General features: G+C 40.4%; 2 protein-coding genes and 1 long non-coding RNA gene across 4 annotated transcripts in view; 1 reads left to right on the top strand and 2 right to left on the bottom strand.

The window, feature by feature from the left end:
* LOC131105079 (uncharacterized) overlaps nt 1-27,212 on the top strand; it is a 99,490-nt gene that overhangs the window by 637 nt on the left and 71,641 nt on the right. For both annotated transcript variants that reach the window (XR_013627407.1, XR_013627406.1), the window contains exon 2: nt 17,257-17,418. This is a non-coding gene — a long non-coding RNA (uncharacterized LOC131105079). The remainder of the gene's footprint in view (nt 1-17,256; nt 17,419-27,212) is intronic.
* On the bottom strand, nt 298-13,480 carry sh3d21 (SH3 domain containing 21). The gene is made up of 17 exons (XM_058052821.2): nt 13,328-13,480; nt 10,430-10,587; nt 10,287-10,344; nt 8,862-8,971; nt 8,513-8,603; nt 8,374-8,435; nt 8,252-8,291; nt 7,084-7,178; nt 6,654-6,755; nt 6,410-6,461; nt 3,869-3,919; nt 3,552-3,669; nt 2,965-3,130; nt 1,896-1,964; nt 1,600-1,796; nt 819-882; nt 298-735 (listed from the first exon to the last, which is right to left on the bottom strand). The coding sequence occupies exons 1-17, from the start codon at nt 13,329-13,331 to the stop codon at nt 703-705; spliced, it is 1,470 nt and encodes a 489-aa protein (XP_057908804.2). The 5' UTR covers nt 13,332-13,480; the 3' UTR covers nt 298-702.
* thrap3a (thyroid hormone receptor associated protein 3a) lies at nt 15,458-25,476 on the bottom strand. Its single transcript, XM_078790771.1, has 10 exons — nt 25,260-25,476; nt 22,191-23,099; nt 21,486-22,109; nt 20,145-20,317; nt 18,776-18,887; nt 18,412-18,496; nt 17,488-17,669; nt 17,228-17,402; nt 17,015-17,155; nt 15,458-16,949 (listed from the first exon to the last, which is right to left on the bottom strand). The coding sequence occupies exons 1-10, from the start codon at nt 25,406-25,408 to the stop codon at nt 16,740-16,742; spliced, it is 2,760 nt and encodes a 919-aa protein (XP_078646897.1). The 5' UTR covers nt 25,409-25,476; the 3' UTR covers nt 15,458-16,739.

Genomic DNA, 27,212 nt, shown 5'->3' with positions numbered 1-27,212 from the left:
CCTGACATCTTGCATTCATTTTTTTCTCATGTCTGTGAAAATCCTAGATTTAGTGGATGACCCTTCTCCCACCCCCTGCTCCTGGAATAAAAATGTCTCTAAATACGATGGTTGTTTTAAAAATAGTACGTCCTCATGGTCCTCTATTTCTACGAGACAGCTACCAGATGTTTTCCAGATGTGTTCCAAGGTGGGCAGCACATGTGGGCTCACTCTGGACACACCTCACCAATGCAAGGAACCGAATTTGCCTTGGTCGACCCATCCATGCTGCAAAGATGTTCATCAATTCAGCAGTCACAGGAAAAACTAAAGATGATCTTTAATAGCTAAATGGCACCCCCAAGTGGATTTTTGGTAGTACAACATTCTTGCGTCGAAAAACAAAACAGTATTAGCCATATATAATAAACACCTTGTTCAAAAGCCATGACATTCTTTACTCTTGTTTATATGTAATACGTAATATTCTGCTGCGGTACACATGGACTAAATGTTAAAAACAAAGGAGATAAATATATGTATATTTAAAAAAAAACTAACAAACTGAAGAATACGAAGTGATATATACAGCAAGATACTAATAATCCAACCTTTTCCAGCATTCAGAACATATTTTTAAAAAGTTGGAGTGCGTTTTAATGTAGCCCTTTGTGTGCCAGCAGAATTAATTACAGCTGATTTCAATGATGCAGTCCTTATTTAATGTTTCAAAGTCAACGTATGCACTTCTTCCTGCATGGAAAAAAACACAAACAACTTTAGTATTCATTTTTATGTATTTCTTTTACTGTGGTCATTTTTGATGGTACACTGACCTGCAATGCCAGTCGTTTGGTTCTCTCCTTCTCCAGTTCTTCTTTCACTTCTTGGATGTCGCGTCTGATAAAAGACACAAAAAGGTGCATTTAAAAATTATATATATCTTTTATATATACATATTTACAATACATTCATAATAGAATACAGGTGGTACTTGTGTTGAAGGTATAAAAACAGCTAAGTAGCAGCTAATTAATGCATGTAATGGGACACACCTATTCTGCCTACAAAGCCCATTAAAATGGTTTTATATGTAAAGTAACAGGCATATTCATAACATGTAAAATGTACAGTATTTTGGTTATTTTAAGCATTATTTCCAAATTTGAAAGACTTTGGAATCTGAGGGAGAACATCAACGACTGGAAGGAGAACAAGGCCAAAAAGTCCTTGGTGGAAGATTTTTGGACACCTTTGTTCTATAGCACGTTTTTTTGGCAATTTCTACTCATCCCAAACCTTTTAATCTGAATGTATGAAGTAAAAAAAAAAAAGAACATTTTTCGCAAGCTGTCCCCTCAAGTTTGAAAACGTGTGCAAAATATTTTATATATATATATATATATATATATATATGTGTTATTCGTTATTGATACTGACGTTAGCTTTGTTTTACACTTGTAGAACATTTTAGAATGTGACACACCCAAGAAAAATACTTCTCAATGATCAATCTATTATTACCATCACTGCTTCAAAGGGTCAACTGTACTTTTATGGGACAAATGGACGCATTGTAAACAAGTGGTCGTATTATAAAACGTCAACTTCGCTCACTCATGTCGTGTCTGTAGAAGCTCCAACGCCATCCGCAGATCCTTAATTTCAGCCTGTAAGTTTTCCAGCGTCAGCTCGTCTTTGTGGGCCACCTTTCGACCGTCCACCACCACCCGGGGCGGCGATGGTCGAACTGGAGGCGGCGTCTTGGGCCGGTGGTCCAGCTTTGCTGGTAATGGCTTGAGATGCTCTGCACCCTGATTTTAAAAAGAAACACATTTTGGTAGAACACCACATCATCTTGGTGTTAAATACTTCTAAATCATCTTACAGCTCATCAAGAATAAGTTCCTCACCTTTTGCAAGCCGGGCAGTTTGTCATTCTGGACTTTTTTTGTCAGCTCTGGGTCAGAGTCAGTCAGGGTCTGCAGAGGACATTTAGCAATTGATCATGTTCACTTTCAACATTCCTAATAATATTGCCTACTAATCCCTAATATCACAGCTAGGAGACCCGAGTTCAATCCCACCCTCGGCCATCTGTGTGGAGTTTGCATGTTCTCCCTGTGCATGCGTGGCTTTTCTCCGGATACTCCTGTTTCCTCCCACATTCCAAAAACATGCTAGGTTAATTGGCGACTCCAAATTGTCCGTAGGTGTGAATGTGAGTGTGAATGGTTGTTTGTCTATATGTGCCCTGTGATTGGCTGGCGACCAGTCCAGGGTGTACCCCGCCTCTCGCCCGAAGGCAGCTGGGATAGGCTCCAGCACCCTTGCGACCCATGTGAGGATAAGCGGTAGAAAATGAATGAATGAATGAATCTCTAATATCCCAGCATCCCTAATAATGCACCTCAAAAGTTTTTAGCATTAGCAAAACATTCAGGCCAGCCACATGAATAGGCACAAATATTTGGAATGCTGACGGAATTTTTTGAACGCTATATTTATATTGATTGACATCCCTAGTTAAAACATGCAGTGTATTAATTGTAAAAAAAAAATTATGTTGCCAACTTCACAGATTTCACGATTTCATTTATTGCGGGCTATTTTGGGTTAACTCAGAGCTGTTTGGCTTGTTGTTTTGTTACAACCTGAAAGCCAAAGTCAAAGATCCTCTATATGACAGGAACATTGTGCTGTTTGTAAGTACTTATTGTTAGTTGTTAAGTCACTTGCTGGGTTTGATCCGAGGTTAGCTTTTGTTGTTGACCACCATACATGAATGGAATTTGGAAGAGCTTTTCTAGGTCCCATTGTATAACCAGGCTATCTATCTTCCATATGACAAAATGTGCAAGCATGCAAAGTAGAAGCAAGGCATCGCCTCATTGTTGTAAAGGTTATGTTTGGTAAACGCTGACTCAGCATAAAAACATTAATTCCATTATGAATCAAAGCGTGTCGCTGAGTTGGAATTACTTGTGTCCCAATCACCCCGCCCGATGGGGGTCTCCTCTGGGGGGGTTTGGCCCGGTTCACCGTCGGATGGTTCAGCTTGTCGCTGTCCATGTCAACGCCATCAAAATGGTTGGTGTCTTTCTGCTCAGGGCCTTTTGGTGACGTTGGAGCTGGCTCACCATTGGCTCTGGTAATAAACACAAGGTTGTCATAGTGGGTGTATGTTAGCATCTTGTTCCAGAACCTAAATTAACCCCATTTTAAATGTATAAACATCTATGCTTCAAAACAATCTTGAAGGAGCCCATTTAAAACGGGCCTGTTTTTGTTTTCTGAGCCTGAAAGTGTGCTCACACAGGAAACAGGAAGTAGGCTGTTCTCGTCTGTTTAAGCCCGATCTGACTCATCCTAGACTTTCCACTGTTTGCCATTAAAGGTCGGGCATCCTGGCATTCTTCTTTTTGAGGATACTATGGCAACCAAAACTTTGACTTTTGAAGGGCTTTTGCTCCTGGTGCCAAGCAGGAGGCTTCCTGGCATTTTCTTAATGACCTTTACCTTTTTTTTTCTTTTATAGAAAGTTAGAATAAAAATGCTTTTGTTCTCACTTTGGTGATAGTTTAGCAGGTTTGTCTTTGACTGCAGGTGGGCTGATTTTGTTGATGCTTGGAAGCTTGACTTTGGTTGGAGGATGGCTTCGCATGTCCTTAAGCTCGTTTTTGTCATCTGTGGGGAGGGGACATTATCAGGTTATTCTTTATGTAATGCTTTTTGCACTCATTATGTTGTACTGATGTTAGAATTAGAGGTGTCCGCATAGAACTTTTTCGATTTCCGATCCAATATTGCAGTTTTGAATATTGTTCAATATCAATATTCGATTGGGACACCCCTAGTTAGAATGGAAGCAAAAACCTGTTACTACCTTTTGCCTTCGTTGGAACACCTTTGTCCATTGCTGGGCTCTCTTCTTTTGCTGGAAAATATAGCAGCAAATGACTTTTTAATATTATTTTTTTTGAAGAAAACAAAACCTTTTTAAAAGCAATTGAGGCAAAATGGAGTGAACAACTTGGTCACAACCAGCAGAGGCGCTTTTGTCATGACGTCAGCTATGGAAATTGAGCTACAGTGTATCCATGCTATGACACTTCCTACAGGTGGAATTATTCTTCTCAGTACAAGACTGGGACAAATCAGTTCAGGACATTTGTAGAGTTACTGATTGTAAAAGTACCAGATGGAGGGGTAGGATTTAATAAGCTTTGCTTCTTCCTACTCCTTTTGGACATGTGGAACTGTGAACTGATTATGTGATGCATTCAATTGTAATCTGATGCATGTTCAAATGAAATAAAACCATTACCAATACTATATAGTGTCTATTTCAAAATCTATTTAGTTTAAAAACACGTAAACAAGGGCAAAACAAGCCAGAGTCACATCTGGTACCAATTGTTATAGTCACAGCTCCCAAGGGTCTCCACAAGTTCAAGTAGGGACAGTCACTATTAAGACTACCAATGCCAAGTAAACCTATTTTTGGTTCTGTTAATTATGGATCCAGTGCCCCATTTACATTTTGCTTATGAATCCAAAAAAAGTGCAATTATAAAACACTTACTTTATATGAGGCGTATGGCAACGTCGCAGCAAATGAGCAGCACAGGAAGCCCACCTCGAGAATTTAGAGCATTGTGCATTTCCTCCCAAGTAAAAAAAACCACACAGAGTAGCAAGTGACAACACTGGAGCTGCTCCTTGCTCTGCTTGTAGAAATGTCTGTGACAAGAGGCACCCTCCTTCACCGCACAACCTCCCTGTTTCCAAGACTCCCAAACAGTGTCACATGACCACCATCTCACCATCCCCCTGTTTACTTTTAAGACTTCCTCTGGAAGAGCTGTGTAATTGTGGCGGCAGTACAAAACATGACGCAAATATGATGTTTTTCAGTCAGTGACTTCTGGGAGACTATATACTGTTGGTGGTGGTCAGAATGTTAGCATACATGGAAAGCATGTTTTTCTTGGAACCAAACAAATTGGCTCAAAATATTATGGCTCGTCATTCCCCTTAAAGGGTGGGCCAAATTTTGCAGCTGTTTGGCTAAATGGAGACAAATTATTGTCTGCATCTTCGGATTTTCATTGACATTGATTGTGTACTTTCGGTACTATCCTGCTAGCCAATGAACAGCAATTCTTGTTTATCGCGCAGGGTAGTTTTCCAAAATAGCCCGCAAGTGAAATCCGTGAAGTAGTCAACATAATTTTTTTATAATTAATGTATATGTTATAGGCTGCACGGCATCTCTGCAAGGAATTTGCATGTTCTCACCGTGCGTGGGTTTTCCCCGGGTACTCCGGTTTCCTCCCACATTCCAAAAACATGCTAGGTTAATTGGTGACTCCAAATTGTCCATAGGTATGAATGTGAGTGTGAATAGTTGTTTGTCTATATGTGCCCTGTGATTGGCTGGCGGCCAGTACAGGGTGTACCCCTCCTTTTGCCTGAAGACAGCTGGGATAGGCTCCAGCACGCCCGCGACCCTCGTGAGGATAAGACTGTTTTAAGACCCTCACCAAACACTTTCCTCAGACACATTTCCCTCGTGTTTTAACATTTTCAACAAAGTTCAAAGTTTGTTTTGAACGCATAATTCACTCCTGTGACCGTGCCTTTATGTCCTGGCACCATCCCGCTGTACTGTAGTGCATCGAGAGTTCTGGTTTGTGCCGCTAACTTTATCGGAGTTGATAATAAACAGTGATTTATCTTGTGAAAATGTGGGCTTTTAACATATATGTTGGATCTCGAATCCGATCCGGAAGTAGCGATTGGACGGTCTGAAGTTTCTTAAGAAAAGTGGTTACTTCAAGACGTCTCTCAACGCTAAGTAGCTTTAGCATTTTTGCAGACACTGATAAACTGCATACTCTTCTGACTCTTTCTCACGAGTAATGTTGGAAAGGTGTCAGGCTTCAGCAAGTTTGTCTGCTTGTCCAGCTGCATAAATAGGTCTATCCTAATGACAGCATTGTAAGCTAGCTGAAATTAACTTGCTTTCTCGTATTAGAATGTAGGAAAAGGAAGTTCTTCTTTCCACAATTTGGTTGACATATGAATGTTGTCAGACGGAAGGGGCACAATCCGAAAGAGGATGCCTCCATTGGGATAAGTCCATCTCCAAGTTATGCCTACATGTACTTTGCTCCTCTCCGTTCCACATTTAATTTCTGTTTACTACAGATACTTACAAAAATAGAGCAGGAAATGTTTGACTCCGATGGGCTCTTTTCACTGACATTTCTGCCATGTTTGATTGAGTAAATATGCTCATAGCTGATCACCAAAACCAACCCATTGCAATCATATAATTACCCCGCTGTACAGCAAGAGAACCTTCTAATATAAATATGTCCAAGTGCCACATTGTTTCATCACATTCCATTCCATTGGTTACCTGAGACGGGCTTGGTGATGTTGCGTGCAGGTGGTAGGCTCTTGTTGCCATCCTGGAGAAGAACAGACCTGTAGTTAATTTTAAGTCAACACGTTTTGACATTCAACTCTTTCCAATCGAGGGACTTTTTAGTGAGTTCTTCCAAAACACCGAAAACCCCCTGAGTCACTGCATACTGAGCCAGGAACAACTAAGTGCCTCCTGACATACTGTTTAGAACAAACACAAGAAAGCATCCACAAACCTTTAGACTGTCCATTGGCGGTATCACCATGACGAAGTTATCAGGGAAGAATCCACAGCGTCCGTTCAGCTCGCCCTCCCACCAGCCATCATCTTCTGTTTCCTTTTTGATGGACAGGAAAGTCACTCAGTCGTTTATCTCAAAGGCAGCAACACTGCTTCCTTTGGGATGCTAAATTGCTTTCTCAAGAGATAACACCTCAATCAAGACTGAACCCTTGTCCGCCACTATCAGTTAATCTCTTTAGCTATTTCTCAAATGTATCCCCTTATTCAAGATAACATGATTGGACCTGTGTATGCTGTCAGAACATTTCCCTGAAAGAGGTACGACTGGTTGTGCTGGTTTGAACAAAATGACACCATACAAATGGAATTGAAAGGCAAGAGAAAACATACAATGGCAGTACAGTTAAGTCTGGGCTTTAGACCTTTCTCAGTATGACGACGACGTCTCCAGTCTTCAGTTCCAGCTCGTCTTCCGCTTTGGCCTTGTAGTCAAACATGACTTGGCAACACTCCACCACTGAGGATTGAACAAAGATTGTTATAAAATGGATAGCTTGCTTTATGGTTTTTCTTGATATTTTTGTTTAATCTGAAGCGTGTTGTTTTGATTAATCAAGTAATCAGGCCAGAGACTGAACAAATCAATAGGAACCAAACATGAACATTAAGTTGTTTGGTCTGCAACATGTCCTCATAGAAAAGAGGTGAAAAAATTCAGTCACTCTTATCCAAAGTCAAAGATGATGTGAATATCATGTTTTCATTCATTCATTTTCACATATAGACAAACAACCATTCACACTCACCTTCATACCTATGGACAATTTGGAGTCGCCAATTAACCTAGCATGTTTTTGGAATGTGGGAGGAAACCGGAGTACCCGGTGAAAACCCACGCATGCACAGGGAGAACATGCAAACTCCACATAGAGATGGCCGAGGGTGGGATTGAACCCTGGTCTTCTAGCTGTAAGGTCTGCGTGCTAACCACTCATCCTCCGTGCCGCCCTAATATCATGTTTTGTATGTTGTATTTGTTTAATACAAATATAACAGGTCAGCTTTCATGGCAGACTAAGGAAATTAAGAAAATACATTTTTGAGGCTAAAATCAAAGGATATTTACATAAAAAAAACAATTGATCCCAAAATAGTTGTTCACTAATAATCAATAATCATGTCTCTAGTTTGAATACAGCTGTTCATACAGTACGTGGTTGCAACTTTCAACCTAATTTCATCACACCTTATCAGTGATCATTGCATAGCAGAGACTATCTACTGCCATAATGTTTCAGTTGAACTAGGTGTGGACCAGCCAGGTGCAGCTGACGTGATAAAAGTTGTATACTCAGATCCCTGTAAGAAGTCTGACTCAACAGAGAACGATGTACAACCTCCCATAAGGTTTATTAATCATAGTCTATTCTGTTCGACCTCACCCGCAACAATTCCAGTGTAGGATTTTCCCCTTGTCAATTGTTGTCATAGCTATAAATAGACTTGTCTATCTGCTTTTGTCATCCTCCATTGACAAGCAATTGTCTGAGTATCATTTTCGATTGAAAGCATTAAAATAGGTTAACATACCGTTTTTTGCTTTGCTGCGTACCGTTGCTCGTTGTGATGCCTTTTTAAAAAAGCAAGATGGATTAAGTCAAAACAGCCATCATGACATGAAGCAACAAAAGGTCATTTTTGTCTGAGGATACCTCTTTGCTGAAAATGGCGTCACTGAGTTTTGGTCTGGCCTTGCTGTCATTGTGTTTGCCATCTTTAAAGACATAATACGTGTCAGTCAGTGTAGTGCTTTTCCAGGTTATTTTTGACAAATCACATAGATGTTCTCACCTTTCGGGCTGACAAAGATTTCTTGTACAAAGTTGGATGGAAACGCCCCCACTCTGCCATTCTTAATCCCCATCCACCACCCATCTTCAATCTGTCATGTTGAAGAGACAAACAAATAGCTACGTTGTCAAGCTAACAAGTTTCCTAACACTGCTCCAACCTGAAACTTAGCACAGCTTATAATCAGTATGCAATTGTCTCACATGTCCTAGTAAACCCTCAGGGTCTACTTTCTGTGGATTGTAATTGCCAAACAGTAAATCTTGATGAGTAAACACGCTACCGAATTATGTTATATTTATTTACTTATTGTGCTCAGGATTCATCTGCTCGTATAGCTAAGCCTCACCTCGCTGAGGATTTCTACCGTCTCCCCGACGACCAGCTGCAGCTCATCGTTATTCATCGGGTTGTATGGGAACACCACCTCACATGTTCTCACGTGTTTCATCCTCTTTGCTGTAGAGAGACACATTTTTATTAGGTATGCTCCAAAATATTGTTGACCGATATTGGTGTAACCCTCCTAGTTCAGCCAGCCCCAATTTCTGTCCAGGCTTGAACCAGGGTCCACAGAATTACAGTGGAGAGTGCAATCCATCAAACTAAAAGCCCAGACTCTCAATGTCCAGCATGACACTCAAGGTTTGAGGGGGCGAGGTTTACCAACTTACATCCCCGTTATACTCACCCCGCTAAAACTCACTTTCATCCAGTTTATGGCACCAATGTAATTCACCTGTACACCTAATACTCCTAATTCAGTGTGGTTTACCAACATAGATCAGCACAGCTGGCATCTATTACACTCTTCCCCCAAAACTCAACTCTCATCCAGGTCAGGGCACCAATGTACCTCACCTCACAGCTGAATTTTAGACTTTGTCTTTATATAAACCAAAAAATATCATAAAGACAATGGCTAAATTGTTTGAGTGATCTCTGTGGTAAATAAAAGTGTTTAATTGAAATGTTGACAGTCATAAATAAAACACAAATCGTTGACAGCTCTAATAGTGATGAAAGTTAAAAGACCCCTGTAACCTGGACCCTGAATTTATTGTGTTTTAAATTGAGCAGGAGAGACCTATCTATTAAATTAAGATATTTATAAATCATATTATAGTCTGTTAATTTTATTATCTTGACCTAACACGTTTCAATATTAACGCTTTAGGCTCCGGAGTTTTTTCAAGAAAATACTCAGTTTTGACATTACTATTTCAAATGGTTGTAGCTTGAAAATGGTTACAGACAACACGTAAATTATACACCATGTACCATAATTTTCATATTTTGACGTCACCAGGCTTGGAAATGGTCAGATCCCTGTCTCCACCATACCCAAAAAGCTCATTAAAATGTTTGATCCACTTCTTCGCGCTGCAGGGGGCAGCCATGTGGTTTTGTGTACTGCAGAAAAACAGTTTTTTGAAGGCTTGGTAAACTCGGCGCTGCAAAAAAAAGTTTGAGAACCACTGATCTAAAGCCTAAGGCCTTTCTCATTGACCGTGAGGAACCTTAACCATACTTTGAACCTGCGTTTGTTGTGTTGACTATGCTCTGGAGCATGGCAGCCAGATAGAGGAGTCCTTCAAAGTGGGTACCCACAGACAGGCTCACTGCTATTGAGCCAACTTCTGACACCATCAGAGATGTTTGAGGATTTGAAGTAAGGTCTATTGGATGTATTGGAATGACCCCTACACTGACCAGAACAGACGGATGGATGGGCTGAAGAGAAGGAAGCAATGCAGAGAATATATTCATGTACTTGTTCGGATGCTTCGCGGTTCCCTCTTGCTGTTCCCCGTCAAATTAAAAGGCACCTCCTTGAATGATAAAAGCACAAATAGGTCAACATGGCTGCAGAAAAATAACAGGACACAGTACAGTGCTTTTCCCCCACAAACACACCTTGACAAAGCTGGCCGGAAAGATGCCGCGCATCCCCCTCAGTTCACCCCCCAGCCAGCCATCCTCACTGGCCTTGGTGACGTTTTTCACCACATCACCCGTCCGTATGGTGAGCTCATCACCCATTGTGCCCTTGAAGTCCATGAGCACCAGCACCTCTGAAACGCATCCGCAAATGGGGCAGAAAATGTGATTCTTTGATTAGACTCTCTGCAAAGGCCGGTGTCTTAATTCAGCTCAGCAATGTTTCATGACATTGCATAACTAAACTTTCTTTGCAGTGGAAGATTAGGAAGGAATATGTGGACACAGTGATGTGTGATGAGTGATGTGTTCATGGCTGGTGATTTATGGGCATGCCCCCCTTCAGAACTGTCAGAATACTGTCTGCTTCACCTTTTATGACTTGTCCTTTCTGTTTATTGATGAATTAGAAAAAATAATGCCATCACACACTATACACTTTAGACTAGCTAGCTACATGCTGAGAAACAGAAATGAGCACGACATGCAAAGTACTTCATTAGGAAAAGTGCAAATTTTACTTTGGCTATCAAAGTTAATGCATAAATAATGAGTTAATGGAAATGTCTTTAGTTGTACCTTATTTTTGGTACGTGATTAATGTGCGAATATCCTGTTTGACCCTTGGCCCACACCATAGTTTGAGAAAATGCAGCAGTGAGTAGAAATGGACAAAGACTAGGGTATTTTGAACGGTACGTATAGCCTCAAAGCCCTGTCAGATGGCACTATCAAGAAGAACATCTACTGTCGCTGTGAGTTGAGTTGTAATAGTTAATAACTACCGACCATATCAAATTTTCTGTTCATTTTCAAGATACTTGAGCGTAGAATAGCTGCTCAACGGCGGGACCATCTACTCACAAATAATTTGTTTGAGCCCTTCCAGTCCAGCAAAGTACTGAAACAGTGCTCATCCATATCACCAATGACTTCTTCCTTGCAGAAGACTTTGGCCTTCTCTCCATTCTTTTCCTTAGCGCAGCTTAGCGCAGGTCTCCGGCACAGATCTACAGTGGTTCAATTCTTACATGTCCAATCATTCGCTATTTATTGAAGGACATAATGTAAAATCTTCATGCTCACCAATCATTCATGGTTGTTCCCCAAGGTTCAGTCCTCAGTCCTCTACTTTGTACAATTTATCTTGTTCCCCTTGGGAATATTTTTTGTTATTTGGTATTCGTTTTCATTATTGATGGCACTGGAATCTATCTCGCAACCAAGTCCTCCTCATCACCTCCTACTGCTCTTACAGACTATCTGCAGTCAGTAAGTTTTTCTCATAGGATCTAAGTTAATGCTCTACAAAGTCCATTCCCTCAATTTTTACTGTTTCTCAATTCGAGAGCCTCAGATTACCTACCATTCAAATCTCACTTTAATATTTATTTATAATAATTATAATTTAATAATTTTAATTGTAATTAATACAGTGGTACCTCAGCATACAAGTGTCCCAACTATTTTAGATAATAGCCATTACTCAGCAGTGAGTAAAAAAAATGTTGGGTATGACAGGCAAGTTATTGGCAGGCATAGCAAAAGACAGCTATTTTGGGTTTGTCACCTTAGTATGTGAGGACAAAGGCGGAAGCGGACAAGCACATTCACAGCGCTGAATGAGATGGCAGTAAAGGCTCACAAAAGAATTCATGATTAGTGATTTATTAGCATTTGTGCTTGAACGGCTGTGTTTGTCAAAGATGACAGAATAAAAGAGTGTGTGTGTGTGTGTGTGTGTGTGTATGTCTCTCTAAAAGAGTGTTTGGATGTGAAGTATAAAGCCTGACTTCACTGCAGTATATGGGTGCAGTTACTCGTTTTCAACAAGTATCCGTAACGGATAAAGCATTTTTGCCGGATACAAGTATGAAACTAGTACATTTCGTCGTTATTACGTGATGCCTTTGAAAGCATGGCTCTGTGTGTCTCATTCACATGAATGGGTTAACTTTTCCACCACCTCTTGGCACAATTCCCAAGTAGGTCTCTTGCAAATAATGGAATTAATGAAGCTAAGCGTAATGCCTGCTGTTGCATGGCATAACTGCTTCACGGATGCAGTAAGTGGTGGTGACAATGCATACCCATGCGAGAACAATGCGCATTGTGCATAATATTGTCGAGCACTAGACATTAACAGTATTTGACAAGGTGTAAAGTCGTTTGGGAGCGTTGTCATTTCGTCGTCAACACAAACCAAGACAAAATGATTGCCCAAATTGTGGATGTTAACTGAAAAATGTGTGGGGTCGACGTTAATCAAGGTACCATGTTAATCACAATTGTATCTTCAAGCGAATCACCTAACAAAATATAATATTTGAGTGATGGACAGTTTACTTTACCAAGCTTTATTGAGGTCCGTTTTGCATAGCGCTGTTTAAAAAAACTGAATATTTAATAAACACAAATGGCAAACATATTGTCCAGTCTGATGTTGATTGGTTTTTCTATCTGATTAATTGTGATTAATTACATGTTACCGATGAACAAAATGTGATCAATCGCAATTAAATATTTATCCATTAATTAATCCATTGACAGCCCTGGTAAAAATTATTTGAATCATATAAAAATACTTTTACAATAGATGAAACACATGGACGTATATTAAAATAAATGTTATTTTTTTTATTTTTTTTCATGAGCCTCACCTGCATTCCCTGACTGCACATCATTGTCTAGACATTTTGACCAATATCCTTTTGTCGCACTTAAGTGACATGCAGCGTCATAGTGATTGCTGAATGGCAAGTTAGAACACAGATCTTCATGTTGTCTCGACTTAGCAGTTACCCCTATGATCCCTAGCAAACCAAAAGAAAATATATTTCATCTGTATCTTTAAGAAGCAATAGGGAAACTCACCCATTGTGTCTGACTCAAGTCTATCTCAGTCAGCTGTATGAACCTCTAAACCCTTTCCACGACACTACAGAAGTGAAGCAGTAGCAGCCAGTGTCTTTTTTCCTACTTGTCAAACATTAACACTCAGCAACATTTCCTGAAGCTTGTCATTGCAAGTCAACACGGCAAGGAGGGAAGGAGGAAGGAGGGAGGGGAGGAGCGAGTTAAGGGCAGAGACAAACAGGTAAGGCTGGTTTATAATAGTACAGTTAAGTAGCCTCATAAATGTTTACCTTGCTTATGTAGAAGATGCATTGTTGTAAACATAATGATCTGAGCAATTTAGCATGAAAAATAATATACAATGTTTCTTTTCTTAATGGGTGTTCTTAATGCAAACATGATGAAAGTTTCAGTCATGCCTAAGGGGAGTTACTATGAATGCTGTTCTGTAAAAAAAACAAAACAGCTAACAGCTAGAAAGAAGAACTGGCAACTAACGCAAGACAGTATTACATAATTGTCACATGGCAACTGCGGGGAAAACATCATGTTGATGAGATCATGGAGGAAGGGCTTATGTGCATTAAAGGTGACGACTCTGACATCATCCATTGTTTGTAGATTAGAGTTTTGAGGGCCGGTGTGTTGTATTTATTTCCACGTATAACAGGTCGGCTTCGGTTGCCATGGTGGGAAAGTTTGGGAAAGGGATGATGTTTTATTCCTAAAATATTATTTGTGTTTGGGATGAGAGAATTTCTCTCTGAATGTTCTGAATTCCTGTTTCCATACCAGTTTCACACGGAATAATAATGCTGCTTGGACATCATGCCTCTACTGGTAGTGCACCTTATTTTGTAGGGGTGTTCCTATATATTTTTTTCACTTCCTGTATAATACCAATACTGCAGTCAATATTGATATTGATCCGATATCAATATCAACATGAATCATAGTACATAATTGTTACCTATTTTGTAGTTCAGAATGTAACAAAAGGCTTGACTAAGTGATAGTATTTAGAAAGCAATAGTCAGCAATAGAAATTATGAAAAAAATGACATTGTCATGCTTTGCGGATGTTCTGAGCAGTGTTGGTTGTGTGGGGTGGCTGAATTTGTTTTCCGAGGATCCTATTTTTTGTATGCGCATTAGTCGTATTGAACTTTCCTCGATATGTACAGTACAGCAGGGGAACTTTTTTTTTTTTGCTTCACGTTGAAGAAGCACTTTAAGTTTAAGTAACATTTTCCCTCAAATAACTTCCACCGCCAAGGGATATTCCTTGTAACTGGCGCCGATGCTGTTTTTGGGTCAGACGGGGACGTACTTTCATATGGTGGGAGAACTCTGAAATGGAAGTCGTCCTCCTGGAGGAATGGTGCGAGAATTACCGAATGTCACACTCCTCGCTATTATCCACTGCATTATGCTTTTTTTTTTAAATACAAGGCTGTGTGGAGTCCCATCTTTTTCATTAACAGAGAGGGGGAAATACTATATGGTTTTACCCTACAACGTCTGGACAAGGCCTAAGAAGGCCAGCTCTGTCCTAGAATGTCCTCTAGAACAGATGGAGTAGCTGGGCAAGCGGATGATGACAGCCAAGCTGTCCTCCATGACTCCCACACCCCTCCCAACACACACTCACTGCACTATGGAGCTCCATTAGTGACAGAATGATACAGCCAAAGTATGTGAAGGAGCGATATCGCAGGTCCTTCCTTCCTGCAGCTGTCAGACTAATAATATAAACTGCGCCAAAAATTCAGCAAAAACGAACTGTATGTGGGTGTGTGCATGTGTGACACACTGTATGTGTGCTTGTAAGCGGAAGTGATGTGAATATTTATGTCAGAGCTACTTGTGTATAGTTTGCAATATTTGAATTGGTCAATGTGCAGGTCAATCTAAATATCAAAAATATCGATCCCAGTGTTGTTGTCAATATAGTGGAAATGCAAAACCATTGTGTACAACATGTGTGTGTGTATATATACGTATATATATATACTATATTTTTCAAAGGTTATGTAATTATACAAAACACCATTTACTGTTTGTTAAATAAGATATTGGTCTTCTTTTCATTGAAACAGCATAATATTTTGCCCAACCTGTTGTGACCGAAGAAGACAAACTCGATCCAACTGTGTCATCATTTAATTAATTAGCATGTCCTCCAAGAACACGAGATACACACGTGAAAAACATAGCAAATTCCCAAAATGGCTGACATACAGGTGGTGGAACAATTGGCAATGAAAAAGCCATTTATTTGTTTATTTTGACAAAAACAAATCACACAAATACTACCGTACCTTAATGAATATTGTTTCATAACTCCAGCATTATCACAGCACATCACTTTGTATCAGTATTACTGCATCATTCACTTTTTTTTTGTATACACATTTTTGACCGGGCTGCACGGCGGTCGTGTGGTTAGCGCACAGACCGCCCAGCTAGGAGACCAGGGTTCAATTCCACCCTCGGCCATCTCTGTGTGGAGTTTGCATGTTCTCCCCGTGCATGTGTGGGTTTTCTCCGGGTACTCCGGTTTCCTCCCACATTCCAAAAACATGCTAGGTTAATTGGCGACTCCAAATTGTCCATAGGTATGAATGTGAGTGTGAATGGTTGTTTGTCTATATGTGCCCTGTGATTGGCTGGCGACCAGTCCAGGGTGTACCCCACCTCTCACCCAAAAGACAAGACAGCTGGGATAGGCTCCAGCACCCCCCCTCCCCCGTGACCCTTGTGAGGAAAAGCGAAAATGAATGAATGATTTTAATGTATGCATCCCAAGTCTTCTGGTACACTCGAATGACATAAACAGATGTAAACAAATGATGTTAAGACGCTACGTTTTTATAGCTGTACTTAGTTTCCCCCTCCAAAATATATAAAAAAAATTCCTGATGTTTTTGCAGTATTAATTTACCTCATCCTCCACCTGTAGACATTGTTGACACATTAGCACACAATGACTAAAATCTAAGTTCTCTTACGCAACACAAAACTTCTGTCAACAAACAAAGTGATGTATATATTTAACGTGTTTTCCTACAGCTCGCTAGCTAAAGCACATCATGTGAAGAAGATAAATCCAAAAATGTAACAATGTGACTAGCATAATAAAAGCTCAAATCGTTTGCTTTATGCTATCCTATTGTAAATCTGATGCTTACAGTTTGGTCCCCCTTCACATAGTCTGTTTTGTTTTGTACGATCATAATAAGGACAGCGTGCTGATTGCGTAAAACATTACTTTGAGGCACAAATGTGATTGGCACTTCAAAAAATTAAAAGTCTAGAAGATCTAGAGGTACAGCATGAGTACAGGAAGCATGTGAAACAGTAGTCCACTCAGAAGACGACAGTTTAAGATTCTTAAGATGTCAGTGTTGACCCTTGAGTATTTCCATCTTTATGGTCCCGACCCGTCTTCCTGTTCTCCACTTTTCTCTTCTCCGTTAACCTCGTTGAACTTATTGTGGGCCCATTTGGAGCATTGGACGTTTGGGTTGGCGTTGGTTTTGCGTATGATAAATCTTGCTCGTCCATGGGTGAAGCTGCCACGTCCTCGCCCTCGAATTTCCGTCCAATTAGAGTCTGCCTCACTGTCTCTGTCGTCGTGCTGTGAAAAATAATAAAGGTAGTTACATGAATTGGCTTAAATGATTGAAATTAAAGTGATCCTACCAAGTAGTATGTTCTGCTCTTTGGAGGATATTCTGGATCCCAGTCTTCATGTTTGGGTTGTTTGGCCACGTCTTCATTGCAATGTGAATCGTCTTCCTGGTGATTCCCTCTCTTCCACCCACTTCCACGGAATCGTACTTGCTACAATTCAACAAATAGACATGTGACTTCCTGTAGCTCTGATTTTAAAGTGTTTCACAGACTTTGACTTACAAATCCTCTCCATGTTGTTTCTTTCTCAGCAGATCCAAGTGACTTGTTTGGACTCAGACAAACTCTGTTAAAGCCTTCATCTTTGAGATCAGACTTCGGGAATTCATCCATTTGAGACTTCGAGGACGACGAAGATGAGGACGACCTGGATCGAGAGCCCTTACTCTCGCTGATCCTACAAGGGAGAAATGGTACGTGCAAATTCCAAATCCTTTTGTGTATATATATAATTATATATATACAGCACAGTTTGCACATACTTTGGTTTCCTGTTGCTGTAGGACAACTTTTCCGCAGATCTCTCTCTATTGTTATGAGAGTCCGGGGAAACCCCAGCATCTTGATCATGGATGTAATCTGTTTCGCGGCTGCAATATTTTTTACGGCGCTCAATATCCAAGCGTAGGTCCATTGGGTCAGCCTTCATTTTTTCCCCAACGTTCTGAACAGAAAAACACAACACAATGTCGTGGACAGACTTTTGGACTAAGTGTGCAGATACTACTACTTCGTCTGCCAAGTTGCTTTGTGAATTAAAAAAGCCTTTATTGCAATGAAGTATCGGTATGAATAAAATTTTAGAATGTTTTTGTCAAATGTTGACTTTTCATACTGATGGTCTTCATTCAAATATCATTGTTTTGTTGGTTTGCATTGTAAGGAAGTCAACATGGTTCTTTTAAACAAAAATTTGTTAAATTTCCCACAGGTTGGAGCCACATTGGTGTGTTGCATTCATGGTAATTAAACATTCAGGCCAATAATTCAACTAGCGTACATAAGAAACCAACGTAAATAATGTTAATGCATCGGTGCTAAGACACTTCTCTTAAGTTTATCCATTTGATTAAGCTGCTCAACGGTTATTTCCGTTGTTTGTTTCTTGAAGGATACTTACAAAGACAATTAGTCCTTTTGAACAGCTCGGGCACAGCAGCATCCACGTTTGACGTTTATTTTAGCGCGTGAGCCTCGGTCAGGCTTTTGTGCCAACATAATAACCAACTGACAACCAAGTCACAATGCCATAGTTTTGCTTTGACTTGACTTGCATCTCCCTTTCAGGGCAGGCTTCGGTTCAAGGGAGAGCACTCTATATAGGCACCCGGCTTGCTCACTGGTTTGCTTGTTTGTTTTGATTTTTTTGATCCCATTATAGTTCATAGTGCAAAATATTCAGTCACCTTGTAAGTGCCATCTTCTGAGCTTTTCATTTCCTCAAAAACCTGAGTGTGTTTCTTAAAAGCACTTGGTGAAACGTCAATTCTCCTGTATGGAAGACACAACGGAACAGTTAAGAAAGGATGGCGTGTTTGTGAAGTGTTTTGTTAAGACACGCCGAATCACGAAAGACAACATCCAGCAGGACAAAGAATGAAAAAATTGACCTCCACTCAGAATGAAAACATATAAAAGGCAGACAGTGGATTTGTCAGGTAGACAAATGGAGAAAAATACCTGAAAGTTGTTAAAATATGAGGAGGTGACGCCACACAGCACACTCAAGGTGAGAGAGAGGGGGGGGGGTCCCTCACCAGGTGACTCTACCTGTGAATCTCTGGACTTTGCCTTGGCTTCATGGTTTCCTTCTGCGCGGCTTGCCTTTGGTACACGGTGAAGCGCTCGTTAAGAGTCATTCTCGACGATGCAAAGTGCTGAGCTGCATCAAGAGGGATAGTTTTTTTTATTTGATTCTTCATTAATTCTTTGTCCTTTTCCATCCATATGTGATTCTAGAGATAATATTCAATAAAGAACACTATTCACAGGTCAGTGTTGTTTTGATTATATCTTTTGATTTGATTCGTTTCCACTAATTTTTTATGATATGCCACTTCTATGCTGGTTATAATACTCTAAGAACCAAAAAATAGCACCACTTTGTTTCCCCATTTTGGCCCAGCAACATTTGGCTTTTCTCAACTGGGTCTTTAACAGTCAAGGTTAAAAACTCCAAAACCCAGAACAAAAACCCACGGTGAGGCAGCATTTAGCCACTATGGCCCCCACCTGTGGAACAGCCTGCCGGAGAGCCTCAGGACTGCGGAGACTGTTGATATTTTTAAAAGAAAATTAAAGACACACATTTTAACTAATATTTTTAAACTTTTCTTATGTTTTTATCTTTTTAGTCCTATTTTATGCTTTTAGTCTTTAGCTTTTAACTCCAGTGTTTCCTCAGGGGGGATCCTCCACACTGGGGGCTATGTCGGGTCTGCTGAGGGGGTGTCATCCTTGGGTCCCGTCGACCCGGCCGGCTGGGGGTTCATCCCTTTTTAATGTGGGGGTCCGGTCATCTGTCGGGGAGCCCGGGTGCTGGTCACCCCGATGGCACAGCCTGCGGCTCCTCCCAGTGTGGACGGCCCCAAAGGTGGAGTTTCCTTGATCCTCAGGGCAATGCCATGTCTCCCTACTGTGTGTGATTGTGTGTGTGTGTGTGTGTCTAGTATGGAGGGGGGGGGGCTTTCTTAGTAATTGTTTTTCCTTTTAATTGTGGTAATTGTTTTTAATTCTGTAAAGCACTTTGTGTTGCATGTCTTTGCAGGAAAAGTGCTCTACAAATAAAGTTGATTTGATTTGGTGCTCGGGCATGGCAAACTTTGGAGACTCCATTGTCGATGGGTTCTGACAATGTCTCTTTTAGTACCCAGGCAGTGCAGTGGGTAGGTTTAAGTTGTGTGTCACATATTTGTTGACTAGTTAAGTAGCGAAAAGCTACTTAAACCATCCGAAGGTTGTCTCAGATTGACTGAAGTTGACTACTTGCAAGTCAAATTGCCAGCTTGTATGTTAAAAGTTTAAATTAAATACAAGAGGGCCAGATTCAAGTGCTTGGCAGGCCGGATGTGGCCCCTGGGCCGATGTTTGCCCACACCTGCTTTAGGAGCATTTAGGTTTATGTTCCTCTCGGACTCACCTCTGATGTGGTGCAGGATAGCAACAATGTGCTGAGCAAAAAGTTCAGAGGGAGTTCTCTGCGGTGGACCGGCCTGAACATGTTGAAAGATGGAGTGAAACTCCTGACCCCTCTTTGAAGACTGAACCAGGTCCTGAGACAGCTGTCGCTCCTGAGCTAAAATCTCTGAAGTTCTGAAATTGGACAGAATTAGTCAGTACTGTAATCTCTTGTTTATCAATATTTGGTTCCAGCCCTGACCGTGATATATGAATCAATGTTTAAAAATACAATATTATTGTACTTAGGGCATAGAAAATCTGTTTAAACATTTCTAAATTTTAACATGTAGACATGAAATAAACCAAATATAGTAAACATAATACTCTATTGTATTGTAATAGAAAATATGACAAAAATTTGACGGCATGTTTAGAAGCCATTGTGGAGTTTATATTACTGAAGAGCAAAGATACTTTCTGCTGTGCAACAATGTAGGAAGCACATGTGAGAGACATGTGGGTGGGTGCTGTGTTAAGATGAGCCAATCAGTGCAGAGGATACTGAATAACTTCCTGTACTGTATAATACATGTACCTAGGCCTTATATTTTCCTTCATTTAGTATGCCTTTATACTTGGCAATGCATTGTTTAGGCCAATAATACACAACATTTGGTTAAATATGGTACCGATTATGTCATTGTATGGTCATATCACCTCGTACTTCGGTTCGGGACAAAAATAAAATAAATAAATAAAAAAACTTAAACTATATTAGGAAAGCAGGAGGTGAACAAATGTAACAGTTACTGATTGTAAAAGTACCAGATGAGAAAAAAAAAAAAGAGGATGGAGAATAGGAGTAGGAGTTGGAGGTCTTGTATGGTACACATCAGTATGTTGTCTGATGTTATGTTCACTTTGTGAGTGTTCATTTGGATCTTTAAACAAAAAAATTAAACATTTAAATTAAAAAAAATGTAAAATTAAAAAATTAAAAATTACATTAAAAATAAATAAATAACCTAAAGTAAAAAAAAAACACTTAAATTATATTATGAAAGCAGGAAGTGAACAAATGCAACCTTTACTGATTGTAAAAGTACCAGATGGAGGGGTAGGATTTAATAAGCTTTGCTTCTTCCTACTCCTTTTGGACATGTGGAACTGTGAACTGATTATGTGATGCATTCAATTGTAATCTGATGCATGTTCAAATGAAATAAAACCATTACTAATATGCATATCCTTACTGTACTTAATTTCTGGATAAACATGATATAGTCAAGTAGTGATGATCGAACCGTTCAAATCCGTGATGCAAGACCAAGGAAGTGAAGTTGCCGCCGTAATAGCTTACCCTATCAAGCTGTCCCCAAGGAAATCCATTCTGACGTTAATCTTTGTCTCTGGTTTTCTGATGGACAACAGAGACTTGTCCTCTCCCGTGACCATCAGCATCTGCCTCAGTGGCGGCGTGGGAGATGACATGGAGGCACATTTAGACATCTTCCTGGGTTTGCAACCCGATTCTTCAAAATCCCCCACCATTTCCCGCCGAGCGATGGCGGCGGTCACAGCAGCTGACTTGTGATTGGCGTACATCTCATCTCTCGTGGTGTTCACCTCACCGTCAGCTACAAGACTGCGCCATTTGTCCAAGCACTCATCAAACACAGGCTGAGAGACCTTGGACTTAGTACAGGAGTCATCCCCATTGTGCTTGTCTTTTTGAACAGACTTTAAATGAGGCTTGGTTATCACCTCCTTGTCTTCCTTGTCAGACATACAAGAAGCTGTCAACAAATGATCTGGAGGCACTTCACCATCAGTGTCTTCTTTGTAGCGCTTTGATAACGGTCCAGTAATACTAGGAGGTGCTTGACCGTTAATATTGACTTTATCTGTAACTTTTGTGTTTGCATCTTTGCACCTGTCATTTCCTCGAGTGGATTTAGATGTTTTATTGTGCTCCTTCAAAAACCTAAAGGAAGATAAAGAAAGGTCAAGATCATCGGGCATGCAATTTGAGGGATAAGAGGCTAAAGAATAAAACCGGTCTTACTTTCTGAAAGCAATGGTGATGGCAGTTTTATCCCCATCTCGGTATTCCTCACTGTTGAAGATGTCAAGGCTGGACAGCATTTGATTTAGCGCTTCTTGTGAAAGGTTTTCTGTAGAGGATGAATTACACACAGTCTGCCAGGAGGGGGAGCCATTGCTGGTGTCATTTATGTTTTGAGGGGACTTGCACGCCAGGTCAGAGTTTTGCTGGTCCAGAGCAAGAGCAACAACAACAGCAGTATTTGCAGGACTGGCTCTCTTTGGACTGTTGGTACAGTCCGTCAAACCTTCCCAGTCTCGCTCACGTCCTTCACCGCTTTGACCTTCTTTGGCGTCTCCCGCCTCTATTTGGTCTCCATCAGCCCCTTGTTTCTGGATCTCCTTGGAGTCCAAAATATCCTCTTTCACGGTCTTAGAATTTTCATTAGCCGGTAACAAGGTTGGCCTACTTTTGGGAGAAGAGGAGTGAGAGGAAGCATTAGAATGCTGTGATTGCCTGGATAATGGAGAAATGGATCGGTCCGACTGGCGAGAGTGCCCCGGAGAAGGGCTGCCGGAGAATTTCTGGAGATGGGGGCGCCCTCTGTACTGGTTTTGATTGTGCGGCTTTTGTTGCTTCTGTGGATTCTGTTTGTAATTCTTCCAGTTGCCACGGAAATGATTACTGTTGTTATTGTTATTATGATAGCCTCTCCCGCCGCCGCCACCTCCACCACCACCTCCACGCTGGTACCGTCCACGTGGGAAGTAGCCCCGTCCTCTGCCTCGGAAGTTGTACGGCCTCCGGAAGCCACGGTGGTAGCCCCGGAACTCCCGATTGTTCTGGTATCCTTTGAAGTATTTCTTCTCACGGTTATAAAGTGGAGATTGAGATCTTGAACGTGACCGTGATCGAGACCGAGATCTAGAGCTAAAAGAAAACAAAAATATGATTAAAAGCCTTTGTCATTAATGATACTGGCTTTAGTAACAGGTGTGTTCTGATTCATATATAGTTGTTAATAATAAAAACTATAATAATAATATAACAATAATAATAATAATTATTCTTATTATTATTATTATTCATTCTCTACCGCTTTTCCTCACGAGGGTCGCGCGGGGTACTGGAGCCTATCCCAGCTGTCTTTGGGCAAGAGGTTGGATACACCCTGGACTGGTGGCCAGCCAATCACAGGGCACATATAGACAAACAACCATTCACACTCACATTCATACCTATGGACAATTTGGAGTCACCAATTAACCTAGCATGTTTTTGGAATGTGGGAGGAAACCGGAGTACCCGGAAAAAACTCACACATGCACGGGGAGAACATGCAAACTCCACACAGAGATGGCCGAGGGTGGAATTGAACCCTGGTCTCCCAGCTGCGCGCTAACCACTCGACCACCGTGTCGCTAATTATGAGATTAATAAGGATTTTTGTTGGATTCAGACATTCATTTGTATCCCTGGACGTGCCCACTTAAACTCAGTTGGGGTTTCTGGAAGATTCGATAGTAGTTTGTTCAGTTGTTATTCTCCTTCATTGCATGCAACATACATGATCATTTCTGCAAGTATTATTTTCTGTAACGTGCTTCGCTAAGTCAGTATCTCTTCAGTTCTTGCCCATGGATGTCAGGCTCCATGGCTGCAGAATACAGTTTAACTGCACATTAGAAAATCTATGTGCTATACATATCACTATATTGACAGTTACTATGGTACCCATTATGTCATTGGATGGTCATATAATAATGCACCTCATACCGAAGTACGAGGTGCATTATTAAAAAAAAACAACAACCTTAAGCTGTATTATGGAAAGCAGGAAGTGAACAAATGTAACAGTTACTGATTGTAAAAGTACCAGATGGAGGGGTAGGATTTAATAAGCTTTGCTTCTTCCTACTCCTTTTGGACATGTGGAACTGTGAACTGATTATGTGATGCATTCAATTGTAATCTGGTACATGTTCAAATGAAATAAAACAATTACCATTAGAGAAAGAATCAGACCTTTGAGTTCAGCTCGTGAAAAATGGAAGCAAAAACAAAAGTATTAAAATATCACTGTTTCACAGTAGTCTCTTAAGTTTATTTACTTTAACTTGTAGTAATTCCCTCGTCCACACGGTGGCTCTGGTGTTCCTCTTATTGTACTATGCTTGCCTCAACACATAACACTCAGTCTTCTGCAGTTTATAGCCATAAGATAGTACAGCATGTTATGTTCTTCAAATGTGTTTTTTTTTTTTGGTACAATGCCACCACTCCCTCCCGCTGGTATATTTGATGTTCTGAATGTTTTTCATCTGCAGCGGACATGAACATTTTATAGATGTCGACAGCAACATTTTATGTTTTAAGAGATTTTCGTCTCAGATTTTACAATGCACAAAACAGGCTTGACAAAAAAAACATATATAAAGTTAAGACTATGGCTGACCCCTCCAAACGTACATATACGTACATATGTATGCTAACTTAATACAAAGTCATTCAAAACTGTAATGCCACATGCACAAAACATAAAATATATCACAAACATATTTGCTCATCCCCAGAAAGAAAAAGTATACACTACTTACATAGTCCTTTTTTTCATTGGAGCACCAAAAGATTTAAAAGGCAGCACACTGAGCTGCCTTGCACACTGAACTTGAGTTGCAGTTTCAGACAAGCTGTGTCACGTGGGCCAAACGGGAGGAGGGTTCTATTTGAAAGACTTTTTGACTCTATGCTTGCCGGTAATAAGGACTAGCCAATCAGTGTATAGCTATGGTGTGTCTACACATTGCAGAAACTGTGGATGAGATCTATGGTTTCCTTCAATGTGATCTCCATCAATATTCATTAAATACTACTACTGTTAGTACTACAGTTTATACTGTGTACATTTCCAGGTTTTATAAGGAAGGTATTTTAAGAAATCATCTCCATCTATAGCAAAAGTATGATTGTGCTACCTCTGTTAAATAGAAACAATTTGATGCGGAATCAAACTGATACACCACTTCAACCACCACAACAGTCAAGTCAAGTCATTTTAAAATCAGTGAGACGAATGTTGATGACATCTACCTGTAGCGATGTTTTCTTGAGCGAGATCGGGAATGACTTCTCCTGGACTGAGAAGTGGACCGGGATCTCGAGTGCGATCGTGACCGCGATCTTGACCTGGACCTGGAGTGGCTTGGCGACCGAGAGGCCGACCTCACGGCTCTGGACATCCCTGCGGACGGCAGCACCACCTCACACTCTCGTAGAAGAAAAGTATTCCATTTCAGTCAAAGCTTTAAAAAAAAAAAAAAAAAAAAAAACATGCCATGGACAATAAATATGAAATAGACTTTGAACACTACTAGCACAGCTTGAATGGGATCAATGGAGGATGTGAGTATGAGTTCATAGTAAAAAAAAGAAAAAAAAAAGGGAAAAATATCCAACATAAACGAACAATCAAGAAACAAACTTCCAATTTCAAAACTGCTGAATGAGCAGGACGAAGGCAACATGTAGAGTCAGGCATGAAACACTGGCCGTTTTTATGTAGTCACTCCTCATTTGCATAGGGGGGCAGGCTTCCCTTTGGTCACGTGACCACCACTCCGCATACACAATTGTCTCTCTTGCAGAAAATTACACCATGTCCAAAAACGGATGTGAGGAATGAAGTCTGTCTCTGCACAACCATTGTTAGCAGGCTACGGTCTGGAATTTCTTTGCCAAACATAAATCTGAAGCCAGAACAGAATTGGCAGGGTTACGCTTAAAATGTATATTAACTGTGACAATGGTAATTATTTTAAGAATGTAACTAAAGCATGTTAAAAAAAACAAACGTACTGCTGTCAAATGTGGTTTTTACACCACATTAAACCGGGTGCTTGTGAAAGGCAACTGCGTCTCCAATAATGGCGGCTTTGTTGTTTTACTTCAGCTATCAAAAGATGAACAAAAATGTTGTTTTTTTTTTTTGTTGTTTTTGCAATAGTTAGTTTACCATGTTGCACTGGCTTGTGGTTCATGTTCTATAGATGCACATTTTGGTATTCATAATACAACTTGGTGGTCCCAGTTGCTACCGTTTTATATCAAAACACCCTACTCTCTTTGTTCCTGGTTGTTTGTCTATATGTGCCCTGTGATTGGCTGACTCCGGTTTCCTCCCACATTCCAAAAACATGCTAGGTTAATTGGCGACTCCAAATTGTCCATAGGTATGAATATGAGTGTGAATGGTTGTTTGTCTATATGTGCCCTGGCTGGCGACCAGTCCAGGGTGTACCCCGCCTCTCGCCCAAAGACAGCTGGGATAGGCTCCAGCACCCCCGCGACCCTCGTGAGGAAAAAGCAGTAGAAAATTAATGAATGAATGAATGAATGAATGTTTGGTTAATTGAGAACTTGATAATTTCTCATCGGTGCAAATTAAATTTGTCAATTTATACGTCATCATGAATTGGGGATTTTTGAGAATTGTGAAAAAAAATTTCAAGCGCATTTGTAGAATATGTGGCAACTGCGTCTCCAATAATGGCTGCTTTGTTTGTCTGAGGAAGTAGTTTTACTTCAGCTATCCAAATATGAACAAAAATGTTTTTGCAATAGTTAGTTTACCATGTTGCACTGGCTTGTGGTTCATGTTCTATAGATGCACATTTTGGTATTCATAATACAACTTGGTGGTCCCAGTTGCTACCGTTTTATATCAAAACACCCTACTCTCTTTGTTCCTGGTTGTTTGTTATTAGTATCTTCCAGTAAGTCATTTCCTTAAGGACTGAATTGGCTTACTTTGCACATTTCAATGACCATAAAGTAGCAAAAATAAATAGATTTTTTTTCTATTTGGAGATTGTAACTTCAAGATTTTCTGTAGTTCTCTTGAAACATCTGGACCGCAGTCAAAAGGAATTGTGTAAAAGGCAGATTAGATTGCCAATTGCATTTAGAATCCTTTCCTTTCTACGCCACATTTAGCAGGCCTAGTGGTTAGGACAGTCACCTCACAGGAAGAAGGGTCTGGGTTCA

The sequence above is a fragment of the Doryrhamphus excisus genome, linkage group LG5 (genome assembly GCF_037039965.1).
Source record: "Doryrhamphus excisus strain RoL-2023G ecotype Guam linkage group LG5, RoL_Dexc_Guam_v1.1, whole genome shotgun sequence".
Lineage (NCBI taxonomy): Eukaryota > Metazoa > Chordata > Actinopteri > Syngnathiformes > Syngnathidae > Doryrhamphus > Doryrhamphus excisus.
Note: the sequence above shows the minus strand (reverse complement) of the source record. Positions and strands in the feature narration are given on the sequence as shown.

What these genes read in the sequence shown, in the direction of transcription:
- sh3d21 (XM_058052821.2), bottom strand. An exon ending in CGGTAGAAATCCTCAGCGAG is followed by an intron (nt 8,604 to 8,861) that starts GTGAGGCTTAGC and finishes TCAACATGACAG; the next exon opens with ATTGAAGATGGGTGGTGGAT. An exon ending in CTTCTACAGACACGACATGA is followed by an intron (nt 883 to 1,599) that starts GTGAGCGAAGTT and finishes GTCTTTTATCAG; the next exon opens with ACGCGACATCCAAGAAGTGA.
- thrap3a (XM_078790771.1), bottom strand. Translation starts at nt 25,408, where the DNA reads ATGTCCAGAGCCGTGAGGTCGGCCTCTCGGTCGCCAAGCCACTCCAGG. An exon ending in CAAAGTCCAGAGATTCACAG is followed by an intron (nt 18,497 to 18,775) that starts GTAGAGTCACCT and finishes TCTTCCATACAG; the next exon opens with GAGAATTGACGTTTCACCAA. An exon ending in AGAGCAGAACATACTACTTG is followed by an intron (nt 16,950 to 17,014) that starts GTAGGATCACTT and finishes TATTTTTCACAG; the next exon opens with CACGACGACAGAGACAGTGA.